At 29.7% G+C, this 19,976-nt stretch overlaps 1 protein-coding gene across 1 annotated transcript; it reads right to left on the bottom strand.

The window, feature by feature from the left end:
* Nucleotides 1-15,050: 15,050 nt before the first annotated feature.
* LOC142326527 (vacuolar protein sorting-associated protein 45-like) lies at nt 15,051-19,513 on the bottom strand. Its single transcript, XM_075369104.1, has 2 exons — nt 19,373-19,513; nt 15,051-15,221 (listed from the first exon to the last, which is right to left on the bottom strand). The coding sequence occupies exons 1-2, from the start codon at nt 19,463-19,465 to the stop codon at nt 15,051-15,053; spliced, it is 264 nt and encodes an 87-aa protein (XP_075225219.1). The 5' UTR covers nt 19,466-19,513.
* Between the last annotated feature and the right edge of the window lie 463 nt (nt 19,514-19,976).

The raw sequence follows: 19,976 nt of genomic DNA, 5'->3' as shown, positions 1-19,976 counted from the left end.
CTTCACATTTCACATTCTCCAGATACCAAAACCACCCTCAGTTCAAAAGTTTATATATACATTTATATATATTATTATTATTATTATGCTTTTACGGCCAACATGGGACCACTTAAGTCAATTTTAGTTGGATCTTTTCTGAGAAAAGCGTGTTATTTTACTCTTTCGAGCTGCCCAGTATTTCTTCATCCGTTCAGATCTTGCTTTCTTTTCTTCATCCGTAAACACCCTCTTCGTTGTATTTTGTCGTTTGTCTGTCTTTTGTTTAAATCTAATGCTTTTATCTTTTAGCTTTGTAATTTTTCCAGTTTTATTCTGTAGGTCAGTCAGATATATATATATATATATATATATATATATATATATATATGTATTATCTATATATTTCACTTTCTTGTGAACACAATAATGCCAATCAAAAAATAAAATTTCACTACAACTTTCTTATTAAGTAAAATATAGAATTCATTTAAAGTTATCTAAGTAAAGTTTTTTTATATCACCAACCACTGGCCCAGAAGGTAGAAAAAATAGGGTTTCAAAGACAAAAAAATCATATACCTCCCTTAATAGGCACAGTATTGAATCGGTTTAAAGTGATCATTATCTAAACTTTTGACTGAAAAAAATTTTTTATATCACCAACCCTTATAGCAAGGGATGACCAAAATATTGCTGTAATTGTAAGAAGTTGGGGCTTTGTCATATGCTAAACAAGTGAAATTTTTTCCACATGCAACTATTGTCATATTGAGTAAACTTGAAGTTTTTTTTAACTTTAAGGTGAAATATTTTTATTTCCTACTTAGCACCGGTGAAATCTACCTCCGCCTTCTGGTATGTCAACAGGGAACGTGAATATTTTACTTGTTCCTAGAAATATGAATATTGTTAGAAAATTTGGCAAATATTTAATTATAATTTTTAGAAAAAGACAATGTACATATATAAAGAAAGATAATATCTGGAAAAATTGCATTTTCCAATATTTTTTAAAGAATATTAAAAATATTAGAAAATTGTTATAAAATATTTTATAGTGAAAATAATTCATTATTCACAAAAAGTTTTGTCAAAAATTTGGAAATATCAAAAATTTCTAAAGAGTATTGTGACTAATATGAATTTTATATTTACTTCAAGTTGAAAAACCAATAAATAAAAATCCATTGTGACTACTGAAAACTGCTAACTTTCCTAATCTTTTTCTGACAACGCTAAAATGTTGTTTAACACCAAGTATAGTTAAAGGCATATCATCCATTTAACTGATTTTAAAGGAATAAACATATTAGATAAATAAATCTAAGAAGATTAAATTTTTTATTACACTCAAAGATAGGATTTCAGATCAGTTTATCGGCCATCTGAAAGGTAACTCAAGTTAAACATTGCTCTAATAGTGCCGCTTTTACCTATTTATCAGTCACACTATTAAGTGCATATTGCACAAATATTAAGTGCATTACCAGTCACAGTATTAAGTGCGCATTGTACAATGTATTAAATGCAATCAGAGCAGCCTAACAAAATATTTTGTTAGTTTTAAAACAATGTAAGTTCTGTTTGTTGATTACCTTTGATATTTATGACTGCCATCTTCTCTAGTCTACAGTAACTATCTTCAGTTAATTAAAGATATATTAATATAATATATTATAATCGGTTTTTAATAATGTATTTAAATGATGCATTAATTGCAAATATTTTCCTGTTATTTGAGAAAACTTCTAGAAGATTGCAATATATTCTAAAAATTTTTATTACTATTACGAGGGATGACTGAAATGTATGCAAACAGGGATCATATCAGGAAAATAAAATATCGTATAAAGCGACAGGTTCTGCTGTGTTTTTAGTTTTCCCCTACCGCTAACATTTCAAAACTTGTGATCTATGACCACTCATTTTCTGTCGATTACTATTACGACTAATCATCAAAATTAATAGATTCAAAATGACCCCTGCATTAGGCGGCAAGCATCTCCACATCGATAGGACACATTACTCCACAACTAGGCAACCTAATCACAGTAGATGTCACGCAAACTCACAGGAAAGAACAAAATTTCAGAAAAAACATTGTAAACAGTTTCTGAAACTTATTGTGACAAGGCAGCTTACCTTTTGTACAGGTGTTCAAACAATACAAACATACTCCTTTAAAGAAGCAAGTACTGTTTAATGTATCTTGTTTTTTTTGTATTGATTTTTATCCAATTTAGTAGTTAGCTAAAAGAGGTTAATTTGAAAGTACTATCCCAAACGAGTGTCAAACTTCGCAAGAGTTACAAAGCATTAATGGCTATCATTATAGGCTCATTGCGTAATGTAATTGTTACAAAAAATTTTCTTTCATTTGCTAGTTATGATTGATCTAACAATCAAGTACACTAAAAAGGTTTCTATAATTTGAAGATAGTCCAGTACCTGCTGAAATATATTGATCTTGCTTACCTTTTATTCTAACACGGTAGTTTTAACATCCATAGCATATCGTTGTCATTAACGTGACTAATATTGGTTAACATTTGCCATAAAATCTGAAAAGTAAAATATATATAATATTTAAAAAATTGAAATTAATTTTATTTATATATTAATTTTGTAAAGCGATTTAAAATATGTATACCATAAAAATATAATAAATATTTATTTTTATTACATGAACCTGATGTATAATGCATTGTTGCATAATCATCTTATTATTATTCTTTTGCTTCTTTGAAAAGGGTGTCTCCATTTCTTTCATTACTACATTTCACTTATTCTTCTTAAATTCTACTTCTATGTTAATTGATTAATTTTATTAGTTTTATATGTAATAAAGTTTTACCTTAAAATGTAATGTTCTTTACGTTTTGAGGTATGAGGAGTACGAAAATACAATTCATTTAAATTGTGGTTCCTTATTATGTTTTTTTGTAGACTGTATAAAATTCTGTCGCTTGAAAATCTCAAAAACTAATCAGTTTTATTGAAAACTAGGTATGCTGTAGCACTGTATCTAAAGCATGTGAAAATATTTTTGAGGCCTTATTGATTTACTCTAAATATAAAGTCAAAAAGTGTATATGGGGCAAGTTATAAACGTGGTTCATTATGATGGTGCAAGTTGGAACAATGATGTTTCTTTACCTGCTGTATTTATTCTATTTATTGCAGGTAGCATTAATGATTGTATGTATTTGAGGAGGGAAAAAAAGAAACAAAATAAAATAACGAAAAGTCATTCTTCTTACAATATAATTATACAAGAATTATTTTCTATTCTTCCAATGATGTTAAATTATAAAAATATATCTACAATTTAATTAAAAATATAAGCAAAAAGAAATAAGTCAAAAGAATAAACACATAATAATAAAAAATTAAAATAAACTCAAATATTGAAAACAGTAAAAAAAAAACAAAACAGTCTAATGGAACAAACCTATAGCATCTATAGCAATGCAATCAATCTCTTAAAGTACCAGCAACCGCTTGCGCAGAGTCATCTTTTCCGCATGTTTTTTTATAAACCCGTTAGGTGGCGCTAACTATTTTACGTAGCTTGATAAATGTGTCAACCATTTTGTTGTATTGGAAAAAAATTGATTGATGTATCAATTTGATCATCAATTCGATAAACATTCTGTGTAGTGTTGTGAAATGTGTGTAGCACTGTAAGGCTGGTTGTAAAATGCTCTTTATTTCTCCATGTACTTTATGTTGATGAATTTCCCACAGTTTGGTGACGGTATGATGCTGTAGGATGCAATAGGATATACTGTGGCCAAGGAACGAAAGTTTTTGTAGAGATTGAATAGTGTATTTCAGAGAGATTTAACCAGATTTTTACTATATCTGGTTCCAATAATGTCTCCACTGTCGGTGCACAATTCCATTAAAGAAATTGATTATTCTGCTTTGGCCCTGGTCTAGTGAGGAATCGATTCTGGCCATCATTTTCTTGCTTAATTCACAAGATATTCTCTTCCTCTTTTTTCAATCCATTGTTTCTTTCTACGCACTAACAGCGACATCATAATTTACTGTATTGACTGATCTATAACAGAAAATTATAAAATAACTGTTATAAAAGACTATTGCTTTGTACGGCTTGATAAGCATCCCTCAAGCAGGTACAGTATAAAAATTAACTAAAAAAAAATCTTAGCTTATAATTTAACTACGTTTCTAATGTAGTCAAAGAAAAAAACATGTACTCTATAAGTAAGACGTAATTAATACAGTAGCTGTTTCATTTTTTCCAAAATCAACAAAAAAATAATTAAATATTGGATTGGCCTTTTACGCTGAGATTGGATTAGTCGTCCCAAGGAAGAAATACAATCATTTTCATTATCTATCAGCTTAATAGCCCGGTTACATTCTGCTGGTACAGTATAATAATGTTTATAAAATGAAATATCTATCCTATTGGAATTTAACTAGTATTACCAAATTATTAGAACTATTAATAATAATTAAACGATTAATAATTTACAGTAAATAAATTCAAACAGGAAAAATCAGTATCTAGGACACACATTCCCAAAACACAGACAAGTATTTAATTCCATTATATATGGTCAGCCTAATTTAACACATTATATTTAAACTAAGCACTTATAATGAAAATAATCCTTACTACATACCTGTATCATCAGGAATACTTGATGTAGTTGATCGATAAGCCGACAGTTTTCTTATAAACTGTAGTTTCCTCGTAATACAAATTTTTGTGTTGTTTAGTTGCACCAAAACCAGTTATTTTAGTCAGTTATTTCTTATGGTATTTTATTCAGTTGTCTCTAATATTTACCCACTTCTTCCATAAACAGTTCTCTGGAAAAATTTTATTTATTTATTCATTATTTCTCCTCGTTAATTGTACTTAAAAACTAGTAAAAGTTACTTATTCTAAAGTTTCTTATTATTAGAGTTCCTATATCTAGGTTCGACACAATTGGTTGTTACAGTTTCTTTTAAAGAGGAAGAGACATTAGGTACTCCTGAGAAAAAAATAAGTGTGGGAGTTACAATCACATCATTTTATTGCAATAAATGAATAAAAAAAATTATATCATATAAAGGCACTGTGTTGTCTATGACAAAATAAGTGAAATAATACTTATAATTATTACTTACTCAAGAATTAACACCCAACGTATGCCAATAAACCTTGTTAACATAAGAATTGAATACAATAGAAGTTTACAGCATTTTAACACTCCAAAATGCTGAAACAAATTTTATTTGTTTCAATGTTTGTAAATAAAAAGTATAAAGTATTAAGTAAAAAATTAATTTTTGCTTAAAACAAAAGGGTTGCCCATGAATGGGATCAACTATATCTGCAATCACGACTCGAATTTTTTTACAATATTTTAAAAACATCGTAATTACTGATATTTCGAACAAGTATCAAATATTAATCTGGATTAGATATGTGGACGATATATTGATCATATATAATCCAATGAAAAATGACAACATATGATTATTTTAAATATACTTAACTATAACAGACTTAAAATTCAAGTGGAAATTAACAGGAAAATACACTTTTCGGGCATTGAAATTGAAACATTAAAGAAAAAGTCGTTAAGAGGAAATCAACCATAAATCACACCTCTATACATGAGGAATCTAATCATCCATGATCAAAAAAATTGGCTCTTATAAAAATTTAATTTTTAGGCTGTTGCAATACACAAACAATAATAACCCAGATAAACTCAAAAATGAAAAATAGCAGTTAATGACAAATAGCAGTTTCCAATGGCTTTGCAACATTACAGCAGAATAATAATAAGTTACTAATATATTTCAGAAGAGAGGCAATTCTAATACACATGACCATCTTTTTTTCTTTTTCCTGTTTAGCCTCAGTACAACAATTCCTGAATAGTATGGTTAATTGATTCCCAACCACCAAAGATCCACTATCTACCTGCCTTTACAAGAACTTGAATGCTGGAATTCTCAAATTCCAAATCAGCTGATCACTACTAGATCAACCCGGTGGGATAAAGCTGTCCCTCTTTTTTTTTCTGTTTAACCTCCAGGTCCAACATTATATAGCTGAGCATCTGCTACAATATAATCATACTATACCGACTTAGAAATTTTAGAAACATACGGTAACATAAAAATAAACTTCTTAGAAAAATACTACATTTTTAAATTCAACGCATAAAATGATCATCCAACAAGTATCTATCTTTTGAAGAAGATATTTTGATTAAAGCCCCAGTAAATTACAACTATTTACATAACTCATATGCTGCTGATTTTTATGGTTATTATTCAAAAAATTATATATATTTTCATTTGTTCATTTAATCATAACATCGCCATAATGTCATTAACTTTTGATACGAGTTGTTTGCGAAACTACATTTGAAGGTTTAATAAATTGATTCTTCAACTGCGTTTTGGTGTCAATTTAATTTATTCAACTTATAATATTATATCAATTAACACAGCGGTTATTGTGTTCAAAAAGTATTAGGATTTTCAAAAAATAAAAAAGAAGAATATATATCTGTATAGAAAAGACATAATGTCAGCTTAAAGAAATAAACATTTGAGATTATCTTTTCCTATAAGCCATCTTTTAATAACATTTAAATTTTGTAAAAGTAACATTCTTTATTCCATCAGGTATAGTGTTGTAATGTCGAGGAGCTATGTAAAGGTAAAACCTACAAATATCTCTTTACTTGGACTTGGGTAGGTTGTAAACCCGCCAACAGTAATTTTGTTGCTTTTTCCAATTTTGATAAAAAAGATTTTTAAGACCTTATAAATTATAGGTATATCTTCGTCACGCATATACAAGCTCTTTCTTTGATTTTTCTATATGAGCTGTCCATTTAACTCCAGAATCGGCGGGTATTCCCAAATATTTCATGTGATCAGTTTCAATGATACAATTACAAGCTTTACAAATATTTATATGCATTTGTAGAGCCAATGGTTCCTCCAAATTTTATCTTAATTCAAAACCGATTATAACTTAATCTTTTCTGTATTCAGCTGCAAAGAGTTGTACTCAAAACACACGCTAAGCCTCTGGAGATCGTCGTGGATCATCTTACAAAGTTCATTTTTATCGTTTGCCCTGTAGCTTAAAGCTGTGTCATCCGCAAATGTGTGATAGCACAGTTTTGAACACCTCCACATAAATCTTTAATGTATACTAAAAAGAGCTCTGCTGAAAGCGTAGAGGCCTGAGGAACATCACAGATGATGCGGAATTTGTTACTCAAAAAATTGCCACCTCTAAATTTGCTGGGTCCTGCCTGACAAAAAGCTAGCAAACCAGTCTCCACAGATTCCTCTGAAACTAGCATTTTTTTTAGGAGTCTGTGATTGACAGAATCGAAAGCCTTTCTTATATGTAAAAAAAATGCAGAGTATTTTGGAAATAATCTAGACCATTTGTAGCCCCCTCTTATAACTAATTGTCAAAAGCCTTATAAACTAACTCGATTTCACTGAAAAATATATAAACCTATTTCAGATTTAACCTTTTCATCTGCTTGGAGTAAATTAAGCAAACTAATTTAATCAGAATTATTTATTATCAATTCAGGAATAATAATGAACATTTGTAAATGTTGAAGTGTTAAAAAATAGCACTCATATTAAAGATTCACTTATTTTGATTACTTAAAATATTCAAAACATTTTTATATATCACAGTTTGTCATTAATTATGCCTTATGTAATTTGTATTTATATGATAGTTTTACCGTATAAACAATTACTTTCGATTAGGTTTTTGTGAAATTTAATCTATTAATTTACATTTTAATTCCATTATAGGTTTAGAGCAGTTAATGCTAAAAAAATTATTAAAATTAATTTCAGAACGTATAAAAATGTTTTTTCTATTAAACGAGGTATGTAAATCTAAAAATTACAATTTTACTTTAATTTTAATTAATACGAGTACTTCTACTTACTTTTTATTAGCATCCTTACACATCCAAATAAAATAAGATGTAAACAGACTAAACGTTTGACCACTTTTAACACAGTATGGATAGAAACACACTTCAGAAGCTGAAGAAACAGAAACAGAAACGAACTAGACCTTGTGTACGACGACTTCTACATGGTGACAGTAAAAAGTCTGATGGTTCTTGACATATTCAAAACTGCCTTTCACTGGAAAATATTTTTATATGTATTAATTTGATTATTATAAATAAAAACATTAAATTTCATATACCACAACACAATTTATAACTGCTTATAAATATTTCAGGTGGTACTTCAACTGGTTAAGTATTTTTTTCATGCAAGCTGCTAATTTTTTAAACATTCTACCCTCAGTTCAAAATATTTTTTAGGTTCATACATGCCTTTTTATGTTGTTGCTAATGTATTAATATTTCATTAACAAAATTTTAACGCAAAATTATTTTGATTTAACAAAAGTGCTTTTTACACAAAAAAGTGCTACCAAATGTTTGAAGCTAAAGTACCTTGTATTTTTTTACATATATACATAGTTGTTAGGTTTTTCTTTGCAATACTAATAATAATTAATAACAGTTCATTATCTTTGTTTACGTAATAAAATGTAACTACAATGAATCCAAATTAATTACTGTAACTATTATTTTTAGTTTTGGTTAGAAATAGATATTACATGTCTTTATTTGTAATCAAAGATTTAATTTTTATTTTTTTTAATTCATATCATGTAGTAACCATTAAAATATTGCGGGGAAATAATTTCCAAGAATTTATATTTAGGTAAATTTTTTTCATATTGTTATATATATATATATATATATATATATACACACACATATATATATATATATATACACCTTATCTTAAGGTTTTTAAATTTTCAGCAGTTCACACAGAGCGCAATAGAGTTTCGCAAATTCTAAGATTATTACAATAGTATTTATTTGAAAATTTATCTCAGGCATATTAATGAAAAACTTATTCTAATTACCTAATAATTTGATTTTCTAAAAAAAATATTTATATGTTTAAAAATTCAACATTGACTTACCTCTTGATGTTAAGAGTATTAAAAATTTCACCATAAGAAATTATTGAAATAAATAATGTAACAAATACTGACTAATTTCATTATGAAAATTATGTCTTTACTAAATCTTTGATTAATGAAAAATGTTTTCCATATTATTATCTTAATTTCAACAATATGTTTAATTTTAATTATTACTATGGTAATTTTAACAAGTTAAAGAAAATTTTAAAATTTTTAACAAAAAAAAATTTAAGTTATTTAATTAATTAAAAACTGCAACAAAATCATTATAAGAACCTTCTTTTAAACTGAATTATTGTTTAGTTTTACAAAACAGTTTCTTTGTCTGGTTTTGTAGGAATGTACTTTGTTTTCAGTATAGACTGTTTGATTCTCTTCCATTAGAACTGATATGTGAAGTAACACCAAACAATTCAGTTTGTTTTTCACTATGATTAGTATACCAGTGTTCTTTGGTGGTTGGGTTTCAATTAACCACAAATCTCAGGAATGGCAGAACTGAGACTGTACAATACTACACTTCATTTACACTCATACATAATCTCATTCATCCTCTGAAGTAATACCTGAAGCTAAACAAGAAAAGAAAGAAAGGCTATGTTCAGAGCAATTGAACAGGGTAACACAGCGTACCGAGCCTGTGATTGCTAAGTTGAGGAGGCTCATAACCATTCACAGGGGGTCCATATTCATCGAAAAGGAGACTGATTTTGTCAGTTGCAATGACAATTATTTTATACGCGGTCACGGCGTGGGCTGAGGGCTTTGATAAGAAGAAGAACCTAAATAAGGTATCTGCCCTGCAGAGGAGAGCTATGATAAGAATTATGTCTGCATATAAAACGGTATCAAAAAATGCAGTAGAAGTCATAGTGGGAATAATCCCTGTCAGGCTTTTGTTCTGATGCTCCGACAAGTTAACTGTAGGATACCTAGAACCTAAAAGACAAATGCTTGAACAATGGCAGGCACAGTGGGAAACATCAGACACTGGACGCTGGATCAGAAGGATAATTCCCCAAGTCAGCATATGGATAAACAGGAGATACGGAAAGGTGAACTTCCATCTCACACAACTGTTAGCTGGATATGGTGTGACTGGGACCAACCTCCATATTCTGGTAGGCAGATGACTCCAGACTGCCGATACTGTTACGAAATTGACTCAATAGAGCAGTCGATAGTAACATATGTAACATATGAGACAAGATTAGGCACCCATCTGGGATAAGTAATTGCATCTGGAAAACACGCTGCAGTTCATGCTAAAAGGAAAACATGAATGGAATACTGTAGCCTCTGGATTACTGTAGCAGTAACCAGAATAATAACAAATCAAGAAGAGAGATGCTAGGTAGTGGGGTGGGGACTGATACTGGAGGTAGGGAAATACTTGTATTTCCCAACAAAATAATTGTTTGTTTTTTTGAGCATGAGAGGGAGCGGCATGCTCCCTCTCAGAGTGTGAACCACCCTCTCATGGGTGGCATACCCATGAGAGGGTGGTTTACACTGAAGTGGGACGCTCTTGATGAGTGACCGGAGACCCATTGAGTTCAGTGGAAAAATGAAAAGACTGGAGACCCAGCTAGATCCCTTTCTTGGAGGGGAACTGGTTTGAGACATGGCACAAAGAAAAGACACAGTCCCGACCTACTGGGTGAGCGATCCCCACAGGGCACTACATTGCCGGCAATGTGGTGCCCTGTGGGGATCGTGGGGGGTCTCAGGAGGTTACAGGCCACGCAAGCACTGAGGAAGCACAATCCATATTCTAGATCATGGATACTGGTGCTCTTTGATGGTTTGGTTTCAATTAACTACACAGCTCAGGAGTGGTCGATCTGAGACTGTACAAGACTACACTTCATTTTCATTCATACACATCAACCTCATTCATCCTCTCAAGTAATATGCTAGGATGGTTCCGGAGGCTAAACAGAAAAAGAGAAAGATTTTTCTTCCTCTCAAAAAAACAAACATTTTTGTAATACAAATAAAACTGATTTTAACAAAATGATACTTTATCAAAAAAGGTAAAACACTACATTTATACTATAAAAATTTGTTATTAATTTAGAATTTTCTTTAAAAAAAGTACATGTTATATATATGTAATAGACAGTAGATATGAGTGCAATAATAATAAATAAACAATTTTAAGCACTCCATATAATAAGCAAAAAATAGAAAAGTTTATTACAAAACTTTTACCGGCTTGATTTTGTTGTTTAATAAATAATTTAACCTCAACATAATTGTGACAAAATACATGCTCGATTCTTTTTTAAAAGTTCATTTGTCTTCCTTTATAAATTCCATTTTCTACATGCTCTTTCAATAGCAAACCAAACAAACTTTCATATCATTGTATGACTGTTGTTGGATTTGAGATTAGGCTAATTTTGTTTGAGAATAAAAAGATTGTAAACGGTACTTTAAATTTTATTCAAATGGTCTAATAAAGAAATCAATGAGATAACAGCTGACATAGTACAACTGTAAAAAAGATTCTTATAATTACATGTAATTTATATAAACCTTTGTTGATCTGAATCAAGAACAATTCCAAAAAGTCTGATTACCGGGTTTCAACTGTGTCTGAACTTGACTAGACAGAAAAGGTAAAAAGATATGTTTGATTTTTCAACATTTACACCTACAACTCTATGAAAGCTCTTCTGTCATCAATATTTGTAATTTTCAAATTTTCTAAACCCCATTTTGTTTTATTTAATGTGGCTTAAACAATAGTATCATTAGTAATCAGCTGGTAATAATACAGCTGCTGATGCTGCGGCATTCCGGTTCAAACATACAGAGTAAAATTTCTTTAAATTGTCCTCTGAAAAATGTCTCACTCCTGATAACCTTTAAATACAGCAGAATTCTTTTTAATGCGAAAGGGGAAGTTCTTTTTTCTCTTGAATAACCTTTATTTTGTAAAAAAAACATTTGATTAGAGTTTCAGCGATTTGAATTTATATTTTGTTGATGGGATATGATTCTTTCTTAGACTAGAGATAATTTGACAGCAAAACAATAAATTTTAGTATGGATTCAGTACATTAAATTTTTTCTGACACATAATATATAATTTAAAATCGAATCTCAACTCATTATAAATTAGGTTGTTTCTGGCCTATAATGATGCTGGAATAGTTCTTGAAAGGAAATTATGTGGTAAAACTCTTTGAAAAGAAATTAATACGATTATAAAATATACTCTGCATTCTGCATTTTTGAGTTTACTTTGACATAATTGGAGAGGCTGAACGTACCAGAATTGTTAGGGAACTCGAGAGAGCGATTCCTTTCTTGATCTGTGAGTCAACTGGATGACTCCCAGAGAATGGACTATCATGGCTGGCTTCCTCCATTTCCTCGCCCTGAGCAGAATGGTTGAAGGGGTATAGTAGAGTAGCAGCACCCCGCATGGCTAGGGGCGGCCTGGGCAGTTGATTGGCCGGAAACCACCGGGTTGCTCTAGTGGTAAATGCGTCTTTCCCAAATCAGCTGATTTGGAAGTCGAGAGTTCCTGCGTTCATGTCCTAGTAAAGTCAATTATTTTTACATGGATTTGAATACTAGATTGTGGATACCGGTGTTCTTTAGTGGTTGGGTTTCAATTAACTACACATCTCAGGAACGGTCAAACAGACTGTACAAGACTACACTTCATTTACATGCATATATATCATCCTCTGAAGTATTATCTGAATGGTAATTACCGAAGGCTGAACAGGAAAAAGAAAGTTGATTGGCCGGAGGTAGGTGTATTGGCATCGAGCCACGGTTAGTTAATAAAAGTAATGGTGATTACTGTTAATGTTAGTCGTTGCACTGCTGAGGGCATGGGTTCCTGAGGCAACCATGAGGTGTAGTGTCGTTTTGACAAGGACAATTTTTGAATGAGCAAGCATCACTGTCAGCGGGATGGTGACTGCACCTTCTGGCATGTCGAAAGGGATTTTTTTTTTAACAGACTACAAAATTACAGCAGTTTAACTGATGTTCCATTTTTCTTTATATCCAGTTATTAATTAAAATTATGATGAAACCTTAAAAAAAGAATTAAATAGCCTCTAAAAAAAAAGAAGAATTGCACTGAAAAGGAAATATAATTCTTTCTGTTTTACTTTCCCGTCTAGATAGTGCCGTAGCTGTAGAAGGAAAAGTATTGTAATCGTTCAGATTTGGGAATTTTTTCTTATTTCTGATATTAAAATCGGTGATTAAAGGACACCGTTTGAGACTACTAATGACATTAAAGCAAATTCATCACAGATGTTAAAGGCTATTTTAAATAAAGCTATCCAGGACTGCTTTGCTAAGTGGAAACATAGCTGAGAAAAGTATGTGAATAGGGATGAGGAGTACTTTGAAGGGGACAAGGATCAATAATCTGTAAAATTAGTAATAAAGATTAAAAAAATGAAGTTCAGGTATTTTTTAAACATACCTGTATATAATTCCTACTAATTTTCTACAAATAAATTACAACACAAAAAAAATTAATGTAGATAAGAATAAATTTTTATATATTAAAATATTCAATACTTTTTATTAACTAATTTTTAAGACATAACTCTTCAAACATAAGCGCTATTTTTTTCTTTTGTAAAGAACACCACCAATGGTATACATCAATATTTGCTATGTTTTGTCTATTACAGTGGCTACGATATAAATATATAATATACAAGTGTATATACAGTAATTCCCCATCCTATTTTTTCTAGAACTCTTAATTTGGAGAACCCTGACTAATGCTACATCTCTTTTATATATAACCTATTTAACGTATTATAATATTACTATTTAACCTATTAGATATTAATCTACTTCAAAATGTTGACCGTCATATTATTTCAAATATACTGGATTCAACATTTATTTTTACTAATACTGTAATCATATGACACATCATTTCTATGTAAAATCTGATGGCAAACAATGCACATAAATATCTTTATCCGATTCAAAATATTAGTCATTAAAATGACTAAGCGATTGGGGGTGCTTATTTCTTAATTTCTGATATTAGATTTTGACTAATAACAATTAAACCAGGTAAAAATAAAATTTACTTAATTTTTCTAAAATTTGAAACCATTCTGGTTAATTTTTGCAGTTAATGATAAAAAAAAATTGAATGTCAAAATGAAATCTTTCAACCTATAGGTTAAAGTATATTGAACAACTTCATTGAAGTATAAGAGTAATTAAAGTACATACTAGCCAGAAAGTGTGTATACTTTGACTGCCTAGAGGTAATAGTATATTCCATCTTGTATTACTCTATACTTGTAAGGATAAGAGGGTTAAGGTATTGCATTACGCATTAGTTTCCTGATCTTCAGGTCTTCAATATCTGCCACACAGGTTTTTTAAGCGCTGACTATTTCAAATAAATTTAAGAAAATGATCAATGAATGTAAAATACATCAATAAATCATCATGAATGCAACTGTTTTTGATTATATTTTTTCTTAAGTAACAGAGTAATCAAAGAAGAATCCTCAATTAGTAGGCTTTTAATGGCAGATACCTTGAAATTTGATAGGGAAATCCTGTCTTTACCATCAATTTTTACATAGAAATAACATAAGATATGAAAATAATGCTAAATTAACAATTACAGGAAAACATATGAAGAGGAACTTATTTTATATATACTCTCTATATAAATGCACTCGATTAACTGTTGTTAATGTGAGAACAGAAATATCAGCTGGTGCAGTAGACAGTCACAGATTGCAAAGATGATAAAATCATCTTATAAATTTTTATAAAATTTATAAAATCTGGTTCTATTTGTCATAGCAGAAGTTTATATTTTTAAATTATTAGTTAATACTTATATTAGTAACCTCTACTATTATAGAAAAATAGTAAAACATGCAAAAAAAAAAAGGTGTATCACTATAACAAATAAAAAAATATATATAAAATCATTAACATATATATATATATATATATATATATATATATATATATACTCCATATTTTGGATTCCTTAATTCATTTGATAAAAGAGCAACATTTTCTTTGGTGGGTCTGAGATATATGTGATACATTTCAAATGCTTCATCGGTTCTAATTTTCCACCAGAATCTAATCGTTCAAATAAATAAACCTCTTTTTGTAATATTTCTGATTGACTATATACCATGCTAACAATACTAGTCTGCAACACAAATACAAAAAGATAACTAAATATCATTAATCATTTTTAAATTTTACGGTATATTTATTTTTTAAATTCTGTCAACTCAGCTTTCAAAAAATATATGGAAATTCTGCTTCCAAAAGATCTTTTTAGAGATAATTGCAAAGTTACTTCATAAATGGAGTTAGCATTGTACTTAATTGACCGAAATTAAAAATCCTAATTATAAATTAAACTCTTAGTTAACCTTATAGATGCAGAAGAATAATATGAATTCTGGAAGGAAAGGAGAACAAGCAATACTTTTGGGTTTATAAGAACTACTTGAGAGGTATGTAATAAGAAGTAAAAAAATGAGGGTATATTTATAGATATGGAAATAACTTTTGATTATGTCAAATTAAATAAATAATAATATTAAAAGGCTTAAAATAAATTGTAAAGATAAAAGATTAATTAATGAATTATGCCTTTATTAAAAAGTTAAAGATATATAAAAGATTAATTAAAGAATTCTGCCTTAATCAGAAAATAGCTCTGAAAATAAAAAGATGCTCAAATGGAACTAGGAAGAGAATAAGGTAAGGTAAGAAAAAGTACATGGAAAATATGATAAAATATTTGGTAATTATTTTGAAAGATGACGTGCATTCAGAAGTCAATAATGTTGATATATGTTGTTGTTTTCATCAGATGCCAATTGTAAATACACAAAAAAGTTTTGCTTTATTGTAGTTATTGAGTAAAAAGAATTTAAAATAAAAAAATTACATACTCCTGTAGCGATGAGGGTAATGTTTTAAATTTGTATCAATACTCTTGTGTTTACAATTTTTCTATTTTGTATAACACATGTTGAATGTTTACTAGTCTTTCTTAAATATACTTCCTTGAAATTTATGTTGAGTGATTTCAGTTACTGGTAGATTGTAATTAAACTTTAACGTGATTAAATGAGTTTCTAAATTTCATACGATATCAGCAAACATAACCTAATACTCACATACAGATGATGTGCTCTTTTTTTTAGGACATTAAGCAAAGAATATTCAACAAATAATTTTAAAATCAAAAGTCATCGTATAAAAATGAACTTTATGTAAACAAAGAAATGTGGAAGGACACAACAAATGTCTGCACAAGAGAAAAATAAACAAGTTAAACAATACAATTAGATATATTTTTAAAGGAAGATTGCAAAGAAAACAAAATTAAAATAGCGTTTTTTAAATTAACCAACTGAGCTGGTTTAACTTGTTTAACATCTGATTTTCAAGGTTGAAGGTTATGAAATTCAAATCCTTTTTTTTTCTTTTTCTGTTTAGCCTTTGGAAGCAACATCAGGTATTACTTCAGAGTATGAATGACGATGACAGGTATGAGTGTAAATGAAATGTAGACTTATACAGTCTCAGTTCGACCATTCCTCACATGTGTGGTTAATTGAAACCCAACCACCAAAGAACACCAGTATCCACGATCTAGTATTCAAATCCTTTCTTTCTTTTTCCTGTTTAGCCTCCGGTAACTACCGCTTAGATAATTCTTCAGAGGATGAATGAGGATGATATGTATGAGTGTAAATGAAGTGTATAGTCTTGTACATTCTCAGTTCGACCATTCCTGAGATGTGTGGTTAACCCAACCACCAAAGAACACCGGTATCCACGATCTAGTATTCAAATCCGTGTAAAAATAACTGGCTTTACTAGGACTTGAACGCTGTAACTCTCGACTTCCAAATCAGCTGATTTGGGAAGACGCGTTAACCACTAGACCAACCCGGTGGGTTCTAGTATTCAAATCCATATAGAAGTAACAGCCTTTACTAGGATTTGAACCTTAGAACTATGAGGTTCAAATCCTAGTAAAAGTTAGTTGCTTTTATACAGATCTGAATACTAGATGGTGGATATCAGTGTACTTTGGTGGTTGGGGGTTCAATTAACAACACATCTCAGGAAATGTCAGCCTGAGTCTGTACAAGACTACACCTCTTCAAAACTGTTACAGAAATTTGACTGTAATTAAATAATTAAAGAAACAATAGATGTGGGATGAAAAAGAATTAATGGAATTGAAAGCTTATCTAGGAACAACAGAAAAATATTTCAGTATCATAGCGACTGTGTACTTTTCTTTCTATCTAATAGATGAATACATCAAGATCTATACACCATAGGTGAATTGTAAACATTAGTTTCTTGGTTGTATCTTTTGACCACCACTCATTCTAGGCATCAAATTATAATATATTCTGGCCTCATGAACCAAGTTTGTAGCCAAACTGTATCACTTCATATAAATAACAGACACAGTCACCAAATAAATCCCACCTAGCCCTCCGCCAGATATCTGGAGACTTAACTTGATAAAGACATACAACTCAACTGACCATAAAACTAGATAGATATTTTAATAATTGTTAAAACAGTTAATTCAGTGCAAAATATTTTTAGACGTTTACTTAGATTTGTTTTTTTTAGACATATTGAAACCTACCTTGAAAAAAATTTGTACAAACTTCAATCACAAACAAAATTTTGTTCTTTATACGAAAAGTATTGTTATATAATGTCTCGTAGTAATAAAAATTGTTGTCATCTCGATAAAATTTTGGGATATTGAAAATTCATTAGTGGAAAAAAAGTACTTTGTAAGAATTATTTATTATCTTAGACATTTGCTTCAAAACTTTTTAAATAAATTAGAACTCAAGTAACACAGAAAATAACAAGGTTTAATAATATTCAATTCAATAACACTATATTCGATAATCTTCAAGGCTTTTACAAATTAATTTTTTCAAGCAAGTGTTTTGATTGATATTACTCTTCAAATATGTACTTTTTCATTCATGAATACAACTACAGTAAAAAAATTAGACCATTCTGATGACAAAACCAACAGACTAATACAAACAAATTTCCACAACAGAACTTTCATCATGATTTCAAGTTTCAAATATAATTCTTCCAAATCCAATAAACAACTAAACCAACCAAAAAAGAAAAAAAAAATTTTAATCGCATACTTTTTCATGTATTTCTGCTAATAAATAAACCGCAGGTTGTGCGTATAATGTCGTTTGTAAATATTTTTACTTTTACACAAGAAAGAATTAGCTGTACATTTTGAATGTATTTGGTGGATGTCTTTCTTTCTTTTTCTGTTTAGCCTCCGGTAACTACCGTTTAGATAATTCTTCAGAGGATGATATGATGTGTAGTCTTGTACATTCTCAGTTCGACCGTTCCTGAGATATGTGGTTAATTGAAACCCAACCACCAAAGAACACCGGTATCCACGATCTAGTATTCAAATCCATGTAAAAATAACTGGCTTTACTAGGACTTGAACGCTGTAACTCTCGACTTCCAAATCAGCTGATTTGGGAAGACGCGTTAACCACTAGACCAACCCGGTGGGTTCTAGTATTCAAATCCGTATAGAAGTAACAGCCTTTACTAGGATTTGAACCTTAGAACTATGAGGTTAAAATCCTAGTAAAAGTTAGTTGCTTTTATACAGATCTGAATATTAGATGGTGGATATCAGTGTACTTTGGTGGTTGGGGGTTCAATTAACAACACATCTCAGGAAGTGTCAGCCTGAGTCTGTACAAGACTACACCTGATTTATATGTCATACATATCATCTTCATCTCAATGGGCTGTGGCGGTGATTCCTTATTGTACACTAGTTGAACAGACCAACTTACAAATCCAGAAAAAATTAAAAAAATTTTTTTAAAGTAATTCCTTACCCTTTGTTTTAAAATTACTTATTTACAAAGAAAATTGCTCTCCTAGCAATAAATCAATGCCGTTCATAATTTACTATAATTCATTTTTGGTATTTGCAAAAAAAAATTTTTAACTCGATAAAATAATAAACATCAGCTGAAATACTAGTTAGTAAATATTTAGGTAATTTGAGAATTAAGAAATTCTAAAGTGGTTAACAATTGTATTCAATTTTATTCAAGGAATTCCATTCTCTTATAACACTCGATTACAAACGTTAAATATTCTGTTGTTTTAACTTTTTTTTTTTTTGGATCTAGTATGATAAACTGAATTTTTGGATTTCCGTAAAAAAATCTACACTTCTCACAGTCAACTATAAAACTAATTGTACTTAATAAAACACACTCATATAAAACTCACAGTTTGTTTATCCATCAACAAAACTTTCATTCCAGGACCACTTTCTTCTGCCATTTTAGTTATGTAAGACTTTACAGCAAATATAATATTCATTTTAAATTAAGGTTAGCTTAAATGCACACCAAACAGCAATTACACAATCTTGACAGATAGTAAACAAATCCTAACCAAAATCCTATACCAGCTGATAGATTGATCAAATCGTTGTGACCAACATTGAAATGAAACTGAATTACTTTTTATCTAATTTGAAAACATTTTTAATAAAGAGAAAAATTATAATTGCGAGTTTATATTCACAATATTTATCCCAAATTTAACTAATGAATATTATTTAAAAACAAGAGAAAAATTTTATAAAAACTTATTGAAAATACCGTGAACAGAAAAGAACAAATATATAATTTGTGTGTGCATATATATATATATAAAGAGTCAGTATGCGAGTTTAATTTAAAATCAAATATTTAATAGAGAAGGTTCTTTAATTAATTTTTTACCTCTAGTACTAATCGCAGAATCTTACATTTAGTTAAAGTATTATGATGTTGGCAACATTAATTGACTGTAATGGTGCTATTTTTAAATTTTTTTAACCCCCGCA

This window comes from Lycorma delicatula, chromosome 6 (genome assembly GCF_047948215.1).
Source record: "Lycorma delicatula isolate Av1 chromosome 6, ASM4794821v1, whole genome shotgun sequence".
In the NCBI taxonomy this organism is placed as follows: Eukaryota; Metazoa; Arthropoda; class Insecta; order Hemiptera; family Fulgoridae; genus Lycorma; species Lycorma delicatula.
Note: the sequence above shows the minus strand (reverse complement) of the source record. Positions and strands in the feature narration are given on the sequence as shown.

Bases quoted from the DNA above. Each gene is read 5' to 3' on its own strand.
- LOC142326527 (XM_075369104.1), bottom strand. From the start codon at position 19,465: ATGAATATTATATTTGCTGTAAAGTCTTACATAACTAAAATGGCAGAA. The intron at 15,222-19,372 runs GTGAGTTTTATA...TTTGTGTTGCAG, and splicing joins TGTTGATGGATAAACAAACT to ACTAGTATTGTTAGCATGGT.